This window comes from Phytophthora sojae, assembly GCF_000149755.1.
Source record: "Phytophthora sojae unplaced genomic scaffold PHYSOscaffold_3, whole genome shotgun sequence".
NCBI lineage: Eukaryota > Oomycota > Peronosporomycetes > Peronosporales > Peronosporaceae > Phytophthora > Phytophthora sojae.
Genome location: NW_009258117.1, coordinates 735,811 through 750,487, shown reverse-complemented (window position 1 = coordinate 750,487; position 14,677 = coordinate 735,811). Strand labels below are relative to the sequence as shown.

Here is a 14,677-nt window from a genome sequence, read left to right as displayed (position 1 = left end):
GCATGTTACATCAATGCAAACATTTTTTTTCTCGTAAAATGTCGGCTGCTACTCTCTCAAACTCACCAGTGAATCCGAAGACAAAGAAACAAGCACAACGACTCTCCTAAGCAGACTTGGCTAACGCCTGGTTGACATGCTGCACATTCACCATCAATGGGTCCTTCATAGTCAGAGACAGCGCCAGCTTATAGCGAACAGTTTGTCCAGGCAACTCCACCAAATGATAACGACCGACAATGCACGCGAGGAGGAGCTTCATCTCCATGCTTGCCAGGCGGCGACCGACACAGATTCGTGGCCCAGCCCCAAACGCACTGGAAGTAGCAACCGGGAGATCGAGCACCTCGCCGCTCTTGGCGTCCAAGAATCGTTCAGGGACGAACTCGGCAGCATTTTCGCCCCAAACGCTCGTCAGTCGAGCCATCACGTAGTGCGGCAAACCTAGCACCTCTCCAGCTTGGATGAAGGTGCCGTCAGGGAACACCGTGTCTCGAATACATTGGCGGCTCGTATAGGGGAAGATGGGGAGCAGGCGGAGGTTCTCATTGATCACAGCCTCCAGGTATGGGAGGTCCTGCAGCTCCTCCAGCGACGGCATGTAGTCTCGAGATGTTGCCAGCTTCGGCAGCTTCTCATATAGCTCGGCGCGCAGCTTCTCTTCGACGCGCGGGTGTTCGTGCAGCATGTGAAGGATCCAGCTCACAGCGTTCGCGGTCGTGTCCCGACCAGCAATCAGCGACAGCAGCGCAATGCTGCGGACCTCGCTAGGCTCCACGGGTCGGCCGTCAGCATGCATTCATTCGAGAATAATAGACACAATGTCTTTCTCATGGTCGTGCTCTCCTGCTTCTTCTTCCTGTCCGCGTTGCTGGCGTTTGGCGATCGCGTCCGAGATGATCCCCATCACGAGGGAGTCCATCACCTCCACGCACTCGCGCAGCTTCCGCTCGCTCCCGACATTGAGCCACCGCTTCAGCTTCCACAGCCACGTGGGCGTAGTCATCCGGTGCCCAGTAATATGGTGGGCTTCGTCGAACGCGCGCTCGAATGGGTGGTCTTCCGGAGACACGAGGTTCCCGAGCTTCTGGCCGAAGCCGATCTTCGCGAACGTCTCGAACGTGAACTTGTTCATGAGCTTGTGGATGTCGAGGGCCTCGTTGCGCTCCCTCGCTCGCGCTAGAATGTCCATCAGCACGAGGATGTTCTTCTGGATGATTGGCGTCATAAAGTCTCGCAGGGCTCGAGCGCTGAAGAGGTTCACGAGCACTCGGCGGTGGTACTTCCAGCGGTCCCCGTTGACCAGCAGGATGCTCTCCCCCATGAAGTCGGAGTAGATGTCGTGGATGGCGAGCCCCTTGTTGAAGTTGCTCGACTGCAGCTTGAGCACCTGCTCGAAGTGCTCGGGTCGGGACAGGTAGACGAGGTTGCGCTTGCCCAGCAGCTGCACCACGAAGGGCTGGCCGTCGCACTCCCGGCTGCGGTCGGCGACCCAGTCCTGCAGTCGCGCCGCGTTGGCAGCCAACTCCAGCGTGTTGCCGAGCAATGGGGTGGATGGGAGGAAGGGCACGGGCGTCACGTTGGCGGGGAGCGGCTTCCCCCTCGAAGGCTTGGCGGCGAACAGCATGGCGGCTGCAGTCGCCACCAACAGACCCAACAGGGCCGGGCTGGACAAGCCGCCGCCTTTCAGCAGCGAGGGCGGGGGCATGGATGGACAGGGATCGGACCTCGGCGGATCGAGTTGTGCCCGGTCCAAGTCCGGGACTGCAACTGAAAACGTTGAAGCTGAAGCTCCGATTCCTTCGCGATGGCTACATTATCTCTTCATATTCAGTGTCACAAACCATAGCTTTTGATAGTATGCTTTCGGTTGAAAGTGCGTTTTATTTGCATGCAGTATGTCCGGATATAGGTAGTGAAAGGCTTGTTAGTATATTCAGCCAATCACATTTCTCCCTGTTTTCAGTCAATCACCAGTCCCCGTTCCGCTCTCTCCGCCGCCAATCAACTCACTCTTGCTTTTCGACCGGCACTTGGAGCTGCCACACCATGGCAGGCGACGCGATGATGGGATCCACGGCGGCGGCGGTGCCCCTCGTGGGCAAGAAGCTCATGAGCAAGCTGGGCGGCATGGCCAACGAGAGCGCGGCCGCCGAGGTGTCGGACTTTGCGCGGCGGCAGATGGAGAAGATGGGCTGGTCGGCCGGCAAGGGCCTGGGCAAGAACGAGCAGGGCATGAAGTCGCACGTCAAGGTGAAGCGGCGCGAGGAGCTGCAGGGCGTGGGCGCCGAGAAGAAGGCGGTCGCGGAGCAGGCCAATCAGTGGTGGTACAACGCCTACGACCGCGTGGCCAGCAAGATCGTGATCGACGCGTCGTCGGACGAGGAAGGAGGAGAAGAAGACAAGGAGGAGAAGAAGAAGAAAAAGAAGAAGAAAGACAAAAAGAAGAAGGAGGCCAAAAAGCGGAAGCGATTGGACGAAAATGAGTCCACCAATCAGAAGTTCCGAATCCCTACAGACGAAGAGCTCTTTGCGGCGACTGGCGGTAAACTGTTCGGCCGTCGGGCGTACGGCTCGTGCAAGGGCAAGTTGAAGCGGGACGAGCTGCAGCTGAAGAAGGCGAGGAAGGAGGAGAAGGAAAGCGATGACGAGACGCCTGTGACCACCGGAAGTGACTCGAACGGGGATGAAGAAGAGGAAAAGGACGAGATGAAGAAGAAAAAGAAGAAAGAGGCTAGGAAACTGAAGAAGAAGAACAAGAAAGACAAGAAAGAGAAGAAAGACGACAGCGACTCGACATAATTCGAGAGCGGATGTCAACCGACTGCTGTGGATTAATGAATTTATACGTTTGGATACAGCTTGGTGGTGGGTTTTTATCCTGGATTCTGCTTGAAGGAGGAGAAAGATTCTCATTTTGTCGCTGTGGGAGGTTGCACCTGGTTGGATTTGAGCTCAGCGTTCTCCTCCATTAGTCGTCGGATCTCGGTCGCGTCGCGCTCCATCCTGGCCAAGTAGAAGTTGCCTTGGAACGTGATGAAATCTCCAACTTCGACGTATGCGAGCAGAAGAATCTCTCGGACGTGAGCTGCACTGGCGATCAGAGCCTGGAGCATTGCTGTATCCTCTGAGAGGCTGGCGGTGGCGTGTCTTCTCGGTCCTGTGAGGGTCGAGCGCATCAGACGCAGCAAGTCTTCGTGCTCCGTGACGAGCGCTCCTGCCGTCTCCCAGAGTGTTACAGCGTCCGGCAGTCGAGTTGAATAGCCCAGCGACGAGTACTTGATGGCCAGATCCAGGCGCTCGGTTGTGGACAGCGCCAATTGCTTCCACGCGAGCTCGAAGCGCGTGCTCCAGTACGGACTCATGGGCACGGGGTCCAAGCGCACGACTCCGCCTTCGCCATCGTCAGTGTCGGCAGTGGCGATCGCTTCGGCTTCGGCATCGGGACTGTAGCCGTACCACAAGGTGAGGAACTCGACGTCTTGCGGCGTGAGCGTGCACAGCTGAGCCAGGAGATCATTGCGTTGAGCCCGCATCGCGGCTTCGCTCTTGGCTACAACAGAAATCGCTCCACGCCGGTTTGCCATTCGGTGCACCCCGTTCAGCAGGAACTTCCACTTGGCCGAAGCTCCAGCTGCGTCGCTCTCGGCAGTACTGATGATGCGTTGGCGACGCAAGTGAGACGGGATCTGCACGCTCGGTTGAACATTGCCTCCTCCTGGTTCCTCGCTGTCGTCTTCATCGTCGACGAAGTAACTCGCCGACGTGAGCGAGCTACGGAACGATAAGTCCACGAGATACTGGAGATCGAGGTGGCGATGGAGCTCTGCTCGGAAGTCTTGGTGCGCGTCGTGGGTGCTGTCAAACAGTTGACGCACTTCGTTCAGCAGAATGGTCTCGTCAGACGCTGCAGCGACGAGTTTCTGCTGGTGGAAGAGGTCGCTGGGAGCAGGGAGAGGCTTCTCGGGAGCCACGGCCAATGATGCCAACACGAAGGACACTGGAGAGCGCTCAAGCGGAACCGAACGCCTGTAGAAGCACTCCCATTCGGCATTTACTGCAGCGTTACGAGGCTGGGTCTTGTCGCTTAGCTCTGCTGGGGCCGGAGGGGGGAGTCGTATGGGCTCGAACGCAGTCAAAGGAGAAGACTCATCGACGTGAAAGTGTCGATGGCGCTCCAGCGCATCCAGCACTTCTTTCGGGATTGGGTACTCGTCCAAGATGCCCTTCGTGGGTGGAAGTGCTCCGAGCCGAGTGGACATGATATAACGTACTCGTGGCTCATGAGGCTCGCGCTTTGTGGCAACAATGGCTGCGTCCTCCACTGCTGACGGTGCCACAGGGCGAGATCGAAAGTGCGTGACCTGCTGCTCTTCGTCGTTCTCCAAGTTGGTCGCATTGTTGTCCATCGCCGCTGCAACTTCGCTGTAGTTTGGGAATTGAACGCACAACAGAGTTTGAGATGAACTGTTATCGCCGTCTTGGTCAGCATCACCGTTAAGAAAATAGTCATCTGCTGCGCTCGAACGGTGTTGTCTGCGGGATAAGTCCATCTCGTCGACAACAGCGCGGGTTCGAGGTGAGATAACGCTGCTTGGCTTGACCCGCGAGTTGCGGGGGATGCTGTTGCTTGTGCTGGGGGCAAACACAGAGTTCGAGCGATGCTCACGGCGTTTACTTACACTCGAGGCAGTCGAAAGAGGAGTCTCCTTCTGTAGTGTCACGTGCAAGCTAGCAGCTCGCATTGCTGCTATGGTCTGCTCAGTAAAAGATGACGAACACGTCGATCAGTTAGCTGACAAAGACAAAGAGGACGACCGCTCTCACGTTTTCGGCGATTTGTGCTGGGACCACTTTGCGTTTGGCCTCAACAATCAGACGGCTTTGCAGCAACGTATCAAGCGTGGAGATTGGTAGGACGCCCGAGTTTTCGCGTTTCGCTTGGAGTTTTTGCAGCCGTTCTTGTAGAGCTGCTAGCTTATCCAGCACAATGGCCCGAACACGTTGGGCCAGCTCCCTACAGTCCAACGTCAGGAAAACGTGGCCGAATAGTGCTGTATTCACGATGATGGTTGATGTCCCTACCGATTGAGCTCATCAGTAAACGAAGGCTCGTATGCGGTGTAGCTTGTCCACGGCGATAGCAGAGGCATCTACGCGTACGAGTTAGCCGCCACTCCCAAACCTAGTAGTAATATGCATTCCTCACCTGTTTCAGCTCTTCTCGAACTTGCTGGCGCTCCTGCTCCGCGGATAGCGTCGCCAAGAAGCCCATAGAAGGTCGCTCCGACTGAGCATCGCTCGTCGGTTGCTCCGCTTCTTTCTGCTCCTGCCTGGCACGCAGGGCGCCTCCAAATACTTGTCGCCTGCTCATGGCTCAGCGAGTTTGGAAAGTGATTGAGTACATGCACGACGACGCTTCAAGGCCGCTCCAAACTAGGAAATGTACTACAGTAATGATATTCCTCTAATCTTTGTGAGACTTGCTCTGCCCCCGAAGTGCTGCCAACTGAGCTCCTAGAAGGTGACGCTCTTTCACATAGAGCGTAAGCGCCGATGCGCCAAAGCAAATCGCCCCAACAGCAATATGAGCAGCGTGCCGCACCAGCGAAATCGGACCATCCGTCTCGGAACCCAGCAACACTCGCTGAGAAATGGAAGTCACCGCCAAAGACGCCAAGAAGGCGACCACAACGAGTCGGTCCGGCAGCGATCGACGCCAGAATGCGAGCCCACTGACAAAGCGGTTGCTGCTCTGAGCTGTTGGCGCTACCCGACGGAAGTACGAAGCCAGGAACGTAAAGCAGTAGAGGATGCGGCAGGCCATGTTCACGCAATTGGCCAGGATGAGCCCAAGCGTCCCCCAGTCGAGCACCTCCATGAACACGAGCGCACTGAACGCGTAGATGGCGAAGAAAAGGCCGAGCAACTTGTTGAGCCGCATGAGCTCGTGGTCGTCTCCGATGGCGTGCACCACAGCCTCGCACACTCCGTTCACCCCCAGGAATGGGATGTACGCACAGTAGACAGCCAACGCCGCGCCCACGCCTTGCCTCGCCTTCTCCACTCCATACAGCAGCAGCACCAACGTGTACGCGTAGCTGGTACCGAAGCAGACGAAGAGCAGCCCCACCAGGTTCATGAGTTTGAGTAGCACAAGCAGCAGCGTCTGTCCATCGGCCAAGCTCTTCCTCTTGCTCTCCTTATCGTCCTTGTCGTCGCTCGTCTGCTTCTGAGACAGCGCGAGTTTGCTGAAGATGGTCTTCGTCGCCTCCTCAATGGGCAGGAACACGATCCTCGGCACGAGCGAGCCCAGATTCGACACCAGTCCGTAGACGCCCATGTGCTGCAGCGACGCGAAGCCCGTGAGCACCCACTTGTCCCCCTCCGCCAGCAGGTACTTGACTCCGCTCTGCACGCTCAGCGGCACCAGCAGCGTCATGAGCTCTGCGTGACACCAGTCCGCGTCCCCCTCGGGCTTGCCAGGCAGCAGCTGCTTCATACTGGTCAAGGCGAACTTGCCTCCTTCCGACGAACCTCCATAGATCCTCCTCCTGAAGAACACCGCGAACATCAGCAGCAGCGTCAACGCGTACGAGAGCTCCGCGATCCCGTACGCTGTCAAGCTCAGCTCCAGCACCACAACCCCCACATACTGCACCGCCGCGCGGACCAAGAAGGCGGCGCTTTGAGCCGCCACCTGCCAACTGACGAGCACACTGGCATGCGCCAGCACGAACATTGGCTCGGCCAGTGCCTCGATCATTGCAGCGCCGCAGTACATGACCAGCACCGTCGAGTACCCCTCCAGCGCCTCGTCGTCCTTCAAAGTCTCCGTTGAGCCCGAGACCGCCGAGTACAGCAGCACCAGAGCCGCCACCGCCCAACTGATGGCGGTGGAGAGCCACGCGACGTTCACCAACTGTTGCAAGTGCGTTTTCCCATTGCTCGCGCCCTTGGAGCTCGAGGAGTCGAGCGACGGCATGCGCAGAAACGCCAGGCGGAAGCCATCGCGCAGCAGGAAGATGGAGGCCAGCGCCAGCTCCAGCCGCACGGTCACGGCGCCCGTCACGCTCAGGTGCAATTTGCGCAGCACTAGTGAGTTGGCTGCGAACGTTAGTAAACGCTGCAGGAAGCGGTACGAGCCGCCACGCACGGCCCTGGACAGCACTCCGCCTGCAGAGCTCATTGTAGTCGTCTGACGTGGCAGGATCGTTCGAAAATACTGTACAACTTTCAAATTCGTCTGATTCACCTGAGTCTGGAAGGTATCTGAGTCTAGAAAAAAGAAATCTCTACTTTTAGAGCCCTTTTAAATTTCTGCTACCACTTTATGCCAATTTGAGAAATGCAGATCCAAAAATCTGCACAAAACAGAGGCGGTACATTAGCACGAGCGGCTTGGATTTACGTAGATCGACTTCGAGTTGCACATGTGAGAATGAACGCAAAAAGCCATCGATTTAGGGTGATCGACCTCGTTCAGGATGGCTCATGCACGTTTCTTCGGAATGGGACCAGGGTACATGCTTATTTTAATATTAAAATAAGCAGAAAACGAACGCCCCAAGTATTTTTACTCACTCACCTACGGTATTAGTCTGACTCATTTATGTGGCGTCATCCAAAAACCTGATTGCTGGCACGCAAAAGGTGCAAAAAAGCACAATATACGGTAGCTTGCTTTGAGTGTTTTCGAGCTCAATTTTTTTTATTTTTGCATTCGGCCTGATCTGGGCTATTGTACATATGAAGGAGGCACTAAGAATGCTTTATGCTATCCCCTAAGAAGCCTAACGGCATCCTCAAATCGAGGCCCTCAATAGCAGCAGAGTGTAGGAAAGCATCGTGCCCATGCAATGTATCGGGCTACACTTAGCAAGAGCGGGCTTGCACTAATATCTATGACATACTTCATCGCACTCTTCGACTTAACAAGCACTTCTTTTGAAGCTGGGCGAAACCATGGCGATATCACCGAAGTAACCGAGTCGTTAGGGGGTGTTTAGTGGCGCATCAACCATCCTAATTCGCGTTTGAATCCATCTATTGTAGGCTCGTGGGTCACGCTCGATAACCTCGATATTTTTGAGCATTTTCAGCGCTTCGGTTTTATTTTTCTCAGTTTTGCTGAAAAACTCAAATTTATAGTGGCCCTACAGTGATCAGGCAATTTCTTTCATGTTCGATGCACAATCCCTGTTCAATTCGTGGCAAAGCTGAAGATAGGAGCATATGATTTTGATGCACGCAACGGTAATTTACCAAACCTCCAGTCCGACTGGTTGCGCGCGACTATCCGCGTACAAATCGTGGCACACGTGTCGTCGAAGCAGCAAAATTCAGCAGTGCGTGTGCATGTATACAGTACTGTATCGGTAGTGACTCCTATATAATAAAAATATGTTTCTTACTTTTGTGTCAGGATAATGCATGTAGTTTAACGAGCTCACATGTAAGAAAGGTGAGCTGGACATCTGAGAGTGCGGAACTCAAAGAATTTCTTTATATTAGGCAAGCAGACTCACGTTATCGGTGTGGGTACAGGAACGGACGTATATCTTGTCCCACCCGCACTTTGTACTGCTGGAAAAATTCAACCGAAATTGACATGAGCCACATGTATCTTTACTGTACTTCACAATACTCGATTCATTTTGTAACCAGCTGGCCGACTCGTCTACTGTAAGTTACTGCAACTTTTTACACTATGCTGGTCGAGTTCGGAATGAATGGTTCTCTCTCCTTACAGTTTACTTACTGTACTGTACACTTACGCACATACACTGTATATAATAAATACATATTATGTAGCCAAGATCGCGCCACTGGTACATGTACATTACCTTTGCGACAGTTCTGATTGTATTGTTGTCGGCAGCCATTAAAGCACCTTCGATGTAAACTTGCTGATATCATCCCTGCCATTGTGCGACGACGCAATGCGACTGCTGCAAAGCAACTGCAACGTGATAAAGTGGCCTCGGACATGGCTGCGTCTCTTCGAAACGAGACGAAAGCATGGCAGCCATTCCTCTCCCCGCCCGCCCTCCACAAACTGAGTCATTTTCCTTTTTTTCCCGCTCAAGACCAAGCTCAAGTATGCGTCTATCACTCCTGTTCTTCGTGGCAGCCACGGTCGCTCTGCTCTCTAGTGTCACTGCCGAGTCCGCAAACGGCGTTTCCCACCGACTCCTGAGATCTGCGAGTAGTCCGGAGGAGTTGCGTGGCCTCAAGGCGCAAGCCGTGGATGAGAGCGACGATAGTGAAGATCTGACTGAAGAACGCGGCGGCAACGGTCTCTCCAGTGCGGCGGCCAAGTGGAAGAAGATCCGCACGAGTGTGCGTCTGAAAGAGCTTCAGGAGGCTCTGGCGATCGCGAAAATGGAAGTGAAAGCGGCAGCTCTGGCGGCGGCTCAAGCAGCGACGAAAGCCAAGCAGATGGAGGCTGTGTCCAAGTTTTTGGATGATGCCGAGATTGTCACGAAGATGGCGAAAGACGCCACCTACAGGACCGACGTGTACAAGGGATGGCACAACATGGGCATCGAGCCGGAGATAGTGTTCAAGACTATTGCCGAGTCTGGCAAGTACACTGGTGTCAAGTGGTACACTGTCGGTGAAGGCTACCTCAACCACTTGTCGGACATTGCAAGGGCCGCTGCTAAAAAGACCACTTAACCGGATGGAATACCCTCGCTATGCAGGGCAAGTTATCCAGCAAATACATCTAACACTGAAAACTGAAGGGCTTCACCACACGCTACTACTACTACAGTTGTAGTACATATAGTAATAGTAGCATTCGAAAGAAATGGCTACAGCTTGATAGCAGGGTTATCGTGCACGTCCAAAAATATGTGGAAGCACCAGCTCACAACAATAGGTGCTCACATGATAGCACTTTGGCATTTACCATGACCACGACGATCGTGCCTGCCATAACTTCTCTTCCTCGTGCGACCGAGTTTGTAGCCCTCTCGTGGGGAGCCTTTGCGCTTTGGTGGGTTGTTGTGGGTTTCGTTCATTTCATCTCGTGTGTGTACGCTGCTGGCTTCGCGAAGTTCTACTGGGATTTTGGCGCCACCTTATTAAGCTACACGTTAGAAGGCAACAATGTCGGAATGCCACGGGAGGATTTTCGCACTATATCCTACGTCCACATTGTGCTAGCGGCTGCTCACGGTGTTAGCTTGGTTCTGATGGTTGTGGGATCACTATGGAGGCGCACACTGGTATTTTTCCCGTGGTCAGCGACAAAGAACGATGAAATACTAGGAATGGACGTGTCCAACAAGGAAAACTGCCAATCTTACGACCTCAGTATGAATGATTCAAGTCTCGGAAGGCTAGGAACTGGGGTGCTTCGATCTGGAAAACTACTGAAGGCCAAGCTGACTTACGCGCGCGGAGTAGTAGGAGTTAATGGACGGTATTTCTACGCCGTTCTAATCTGCCGAGAGATCGTTGAGACGGCATTCCAGACTGCTCAAGCGTTTCGAATGAGCAAGTACCTGTCGAGCCGAATTTTGAACAACCTTTACGTCAGCTTGCTCGTACTCAACTGCTGGTCGTCCGCGTTCGTGCACGCGCGACTGTTTGCCGGTGATGAAGCTCGACGCCGCCTTGCGGTGATCGTGTGCGATTGCGTGCTGGACCTGCTGTCTGCCATGGGGGTGGCAGTGATAGTCGTCTTGAAATATGTCGACCAATATGACACGTCGCTGGAAGGCTTCGGATATGAGTTACAGAATATCGACGACTGGATGGCGCAGATGCTGAATGAAGCTCGACTCGTTGTGGTGTCTTCGTGGTCAGATCTGGTTGGTCGTGTGATCTTCTCCCTGGGATTCATTATGACCACGGCCAACATGAAAAAACTCCTTCGGTGGACACCTCGTGCCCGTGAAAATCGAGTAGCAGACGCCAAGCCAACACACAGCAGCAATCAGATTCAACACCTGGGCTCCATCGGGCCCATGTCCTCCGCATCATCTAAAGATGAGCCCAACAGCGAGACAAACCAACAGAAACCATTGGACTCCCGGTTCAGACGCTGCAGCATTCTTTTCATTCATATTCGTGGCAGACTTTTGCCTACTATCCACGTCATTTTTGTCGTCTGGGGTGCCGTGGTATTAGCTTTGCACCTTCAGGCTTCAGTGAAGGACCCACTAATTAGCTGCAATCCCAAGGTGAACCCGATGGCTGGAGCACTGCCAGCTTGCTATGCGGTGGAATTTGACTGCTATAAACTCGATATCGCTGGTTCAAAAGAACAAGTGCGAGCAGAATGGCTCCGGTTCGATCGCGGCACCACTGTTAAACTTCACTTTCTACACTGTATAGATCTCGAAGTTCCCGAAATGCTCAAGGAATTCAGCCATCTACTGGAAATCTGGGTGTACAATTCGACCATACGAGAGTGGGGAGCGTCATCCGCGGTAACAAATTCTGACCACCCGGAGCTGGTATCAATAACGGTTGTTCGCACCAACATGACAGAGGGCTATCTTCCTAAAGGCTTCCAATCTGCAGACTTCCCTTTGGGTCTCACCCAGCTATACTTCTGCGAGACGAATCTGCAGTTTGTTCCGGACGATCTTGACACGAAATTGCACTTTGGTTCAAGTATCTACATTGAGAATAGCAAGCTCACAGAAGTACCTCTGGCACTTGCGCGGTCGCGACCTGCCTTCTTGTCGTTCGCCGGCAACCCCATAGTAGAGCTGCAACCTGAATTGTTCGAGGGTATGGGCATCCCGTACCTTATTTTAAGTCATACGAACGTGCGTGAACTGCCGCGTAATGTGACGGAACCTCCGACGATCCAAGCATTTTACGACTTCAGCTTTACCGAGATCGCGTTCTTTTGGTCGTGGATCGATCCGTTCGTGGAACTGACATTCCTGCCTCAAATATCGGCAGGAGGGTCCCCATACTGTACGGACCTGGACAAGATTTTCAGTGGTGCTGCTACGAATTTCAGCGTTCCATTCCAGCCTGAATACTCGCGAATACTGATGAATGCATCGGACGCGAACTGGCCGGCGCTACAACAGTACGTGATGTGTTCAAATCCTTTGTCTTCAACCCAATTTCCACTCGATGACTGGGATGCTCAGTACAGAATAACAAACGAATAAATCGTGTTGACCGGGGATTCATCTCATAGAGCCTAATACTCTTTCAGCCCCCCCCCATAGGATTTCTCTAGGGTGAAGATGGTGTTAACTAAAGTGCGCTTAAACAGACATTCCATACAGCGCGTCCCAATACTCAAGAGGAAACTGCGTCAAGGAAGCGCGTTGTGAGCAATCCACAGCCTGGAGTAATATCTCCCAATTTTCTGTCGACGAATTCATAAGTAGTCGAGACTGTTGAGGCTTGAATGGAGCACTGAAATCAGTAGCAGCTCCACTAAAAATGCCTTCCAGGTCCGAGCAGTAGGGGGTACCACCAGCAGCTATTCGAGGTGAAGTTCCCAGCATACTTTCAACAAACGGATCGATCCACGCCCAAAAGAAAGCGATCTGCGTGTCTGCAAAATCAAAGAACGCCGGTACCAGTGGCGCTTCCAGCATCACGCCACGGGGAAGTTCACGCACGTTGGTGGAGCTTAGGACGAGATACTGGATCGAGGAGCTCTCAAAAAGTTCAGCTGGAAGTTCGATGATAGGATTGCCAGCTAAGGACAAGTAGAGTGGCCTTAAACGTGCAAGCGATTGCGGCACAGCTGTTAGCTCACTCGCTTCGACGTAGATGTTTGACCCAGCGTTCCACTTTAAGTCAAGATCGTCGGGCAGTGTTTGTAGATTAGTTTTGCAGAAATATATCTGCGTCAGTTGAAGAGGGAAATCTGACGACTGGAGTCCCAGTGGGAGGAGGCCGTCCGTGACATTGCTGCGGACTAGGGAGAACACTGCGAGGTCGGGGTAGTGAGAATTGGTTATGGCAGCGGACGCACTCCAAGTGGTAATAGTCGAATTGTAGATCCAAAACTCTCGCAACTGACGGAACTCCTGAAGCAGTTCAGGCATTTCGAGAGCTGAGCAGTGCATAATGTGCAGCTTCACGACTGTAGAATGGTCAAACTTGCTCCATTCTGCTTCGACGTCAGCTTTTGTACCAGAAATTCCGAGTTTGTGACAATCGAACTCCACAGCAAAACACGCTGGGTGGGCCCCAGCCATGGGCTTCACCTTCGGAGTACACTCTACCAGTGGCGTTTTCAACGACGCCTGCACGTGCAATATTATCATACTAACGCCTAACGCGAACAATGCGATGTGCATTGCTCGTAGAAGAACTCGTTCCGTGCAGGGAAGACCGGAGACGACCTTCGTGTGTTGAGGAACCAAATCAGCGTCTTCTCTAGAATTGAGTACACTGTTTTTCTGAAGTTTTCCTGGATGACTTCTTTTGTCTATAACCTGCAGCCTAAGCGAGCCGACAAGACGGAGTGGCTCAGTGTCTGGTCCAATATTGTGCATCGACACGATGCGTTGACCCCTTCGAGGAGTCCAAGCCAACAACTCCTTCATGTTGTAGGTGGCGGCAAGCACGCCCAGCGAGAAGACAGCGCGACCGATAAGGTCGGACCAGGAGGTAACCACGACAAGCCGAGCCTCGCTTAGCATCCGTGCAATCCAGGCGTCGTCCTGAAGCAACTCAAAGCCGAAGCTACCCAACTCGATGTCGTATTGACCAGCGTAACTTAGGACGATCATGCTAGAAACCCCCACTGCAGACATCAGATCGAGCGCGCAGTCACAAACGATCGCTACGAACCTACGCCTGGCACTATCTTGCCCAAAAGCGCGCGAGTGGACCAGCACAGACGACCAGCAGTTGATCACGAGAAGGCACGTGTAGAAGCGATTCAGGTACGCGCGCGATAAATATTGGCTCATCCGGATGGCTTGCACGGTCTGGAATGCCGTCTCAATTGCCTCACGGAATACGAAAACCACGTAAAAGTAGCGCCCTTTGACGCCTACGACACTGTGCTTGTTGACTATTGCTTTGGTTGCTCTACGGAGCATGAGCATTGTTGATCTTCTCACACTCGATGACTCGCGATATCGAGTTTGCGTCTTCATCTCAGCGACGTGGTTCTTCACCGCTTTTCGCACCGCTTTGACGTGTTTATTCAGTGGATCGGACCATGGATAGAAGACCAAAGAGCGCTGTCTTATGAACCCCAAGACCATGAACAGGACAGGCACTCCGTGTACAACAGCTAGCGCTGCATGGGTGAAAGGTATTGATCGGAAATTGTCCCGACCCATTCCAATCTTGTACGCCTCCAATGAGTAGCTCAAAAAGGTATCGCCGAAGACCCAGTAAAACTTGGCGTAGCAAACGTTGAACAAACAGGCGATCAGGTGCACCACGAGAATCACAAACCACCAAAAGGCAAAGCCACCAAACGACAGCGTCACCAACCCAGTCGGTCGGGAAGCAGAAAGAAGACCAGGCTTGCTCATGGCTAAGCTCAATCTCCGTCTCCTCGGAGTACAGCAGCGTAGAGCACGAGTATAAATACTGCGGACTAAACTTCTGTCCGCATACGCACCAAGATAGCTTTCTGTAGGATGTATCCATACAGTCAAACGAACAAGAAATGCAACATCATGATGAGCTTGGGCTACTGTGACTTTGATACAGCAGAATC

At 53.3% G+C, this 14,677-nt stretch overlaps 6 protein-coding genes across 6 annotated transcripts; 2 read left to right on the top strand and 4 right to left on the bottom strand.

Annotated features, from left to right (window-relative positions):
* Positions 1-106: 106 nt before the first annotated feature.
* On the bottom strand, positions 107-1,708 carry PHYSODRAFT_297942 (hypothetical protein; the record flags this gene model as incomplete). Its single annotated transcript, XM_009523762.1, has 2 exons — positions 107-772; positions 821-1,708. The coding sequence occupies 2 exons, from the start codon at positions 1,706-1,708 to the stop codon at positions 107-109; spliced, it is 1,554 nt and encodes a 517-aa protein (XP_009522057.1).
* Positions 1,709-2,912: 1,204 nt separating this feature from the next.
* PHYSODRAFT_488281 (hypothetical protein) lies at positions 2,913-5,374 on the bottom strand (the record flags this gene model as incomplete). Its single annotated transcript, XM_009523761.1, has 5 exons — positions 2,913-4,480; positions 4,529-4,757; positions 4,828-5,017; positions 5,086-5,153; positions 5,210-5,374. 5 exons carry the CDS (start codon positions 5,372-5,374, stop codon positions 2,913-2,915), a joined length of 2,220 nt encoding a protein of 739 aa, XP_009522056.1.
* Positions 5,375-5,467: 93 nt separating this feature from the next.
* Positions 5,468-7,189, bottom strand: PHYSODRAFT_259769 (hypothetical protein; the record flags this gene model as incomplete). Its single annotated transcript, XM_009523760.1, has 1 exon — positions 5,468-7,189. The coding sequence occupies one exon, from the start codon at positions 7,187-7,189 to the stop codon at positions 5,468-5,470; it is 1,722 nt and encodes a 573-aa protein (XP_009522055.1).
* A 1,913-nt stretch (positions 7,190-9,102) lies between these two features.
* PHYSODRAFT_285267 (hypothetical protein) lies at positions 9,103-9,681 on the top strand (the record flags this gene model as incomplete). Its single annotated transcript, XM_009523759.1, has 1 exon — positions 9,103-9,681. One exon carries the CDS (start codon positions 9,103-9,105, stop codon positions 9,679-9,681), a length of 579 nt encoding a protein of 192 aa, XP_009522054.1.
* Positions 9,682-9,917: 236 nt separating this feature from the next.
* Positions 9,918-12,146, top strand: PHYSODRAFT_297938 (hypothetical protein; the record flags this gene model as incomplete). Its single annotated transcript, XM_009523758.1, has 1 exon — positions 9,918-12,146. The coding sequence occupies one exon, from the start codon at positions 9,918-9,920 to the stop codon at positions 12,144-12,146; it is 2,229 nt and encodes a 742-aa protein (XP_009522053.1).
* A 99-nt stretch (positions 12,147-12,245) lies between these two features.
* On the bottom strand, positions 12,246-14,489 carry PHYSODRAFT_297937 (hypothetical protein; the record flags this gene model as incomplete). The annotated part of the gene is made up of 1 exon (XM_009523757.1): positions 12,246-14,489. The coding sequence occupies one exon, from the start codon at positions 14,487-14,489 to the stop codon at positions 12,246-12,248; it is 2,244 nt and encodes a 747-aa protein (XP_009522052.1).
* Positions 14,490-14,677: the final 188 nt, after the last annotated feature.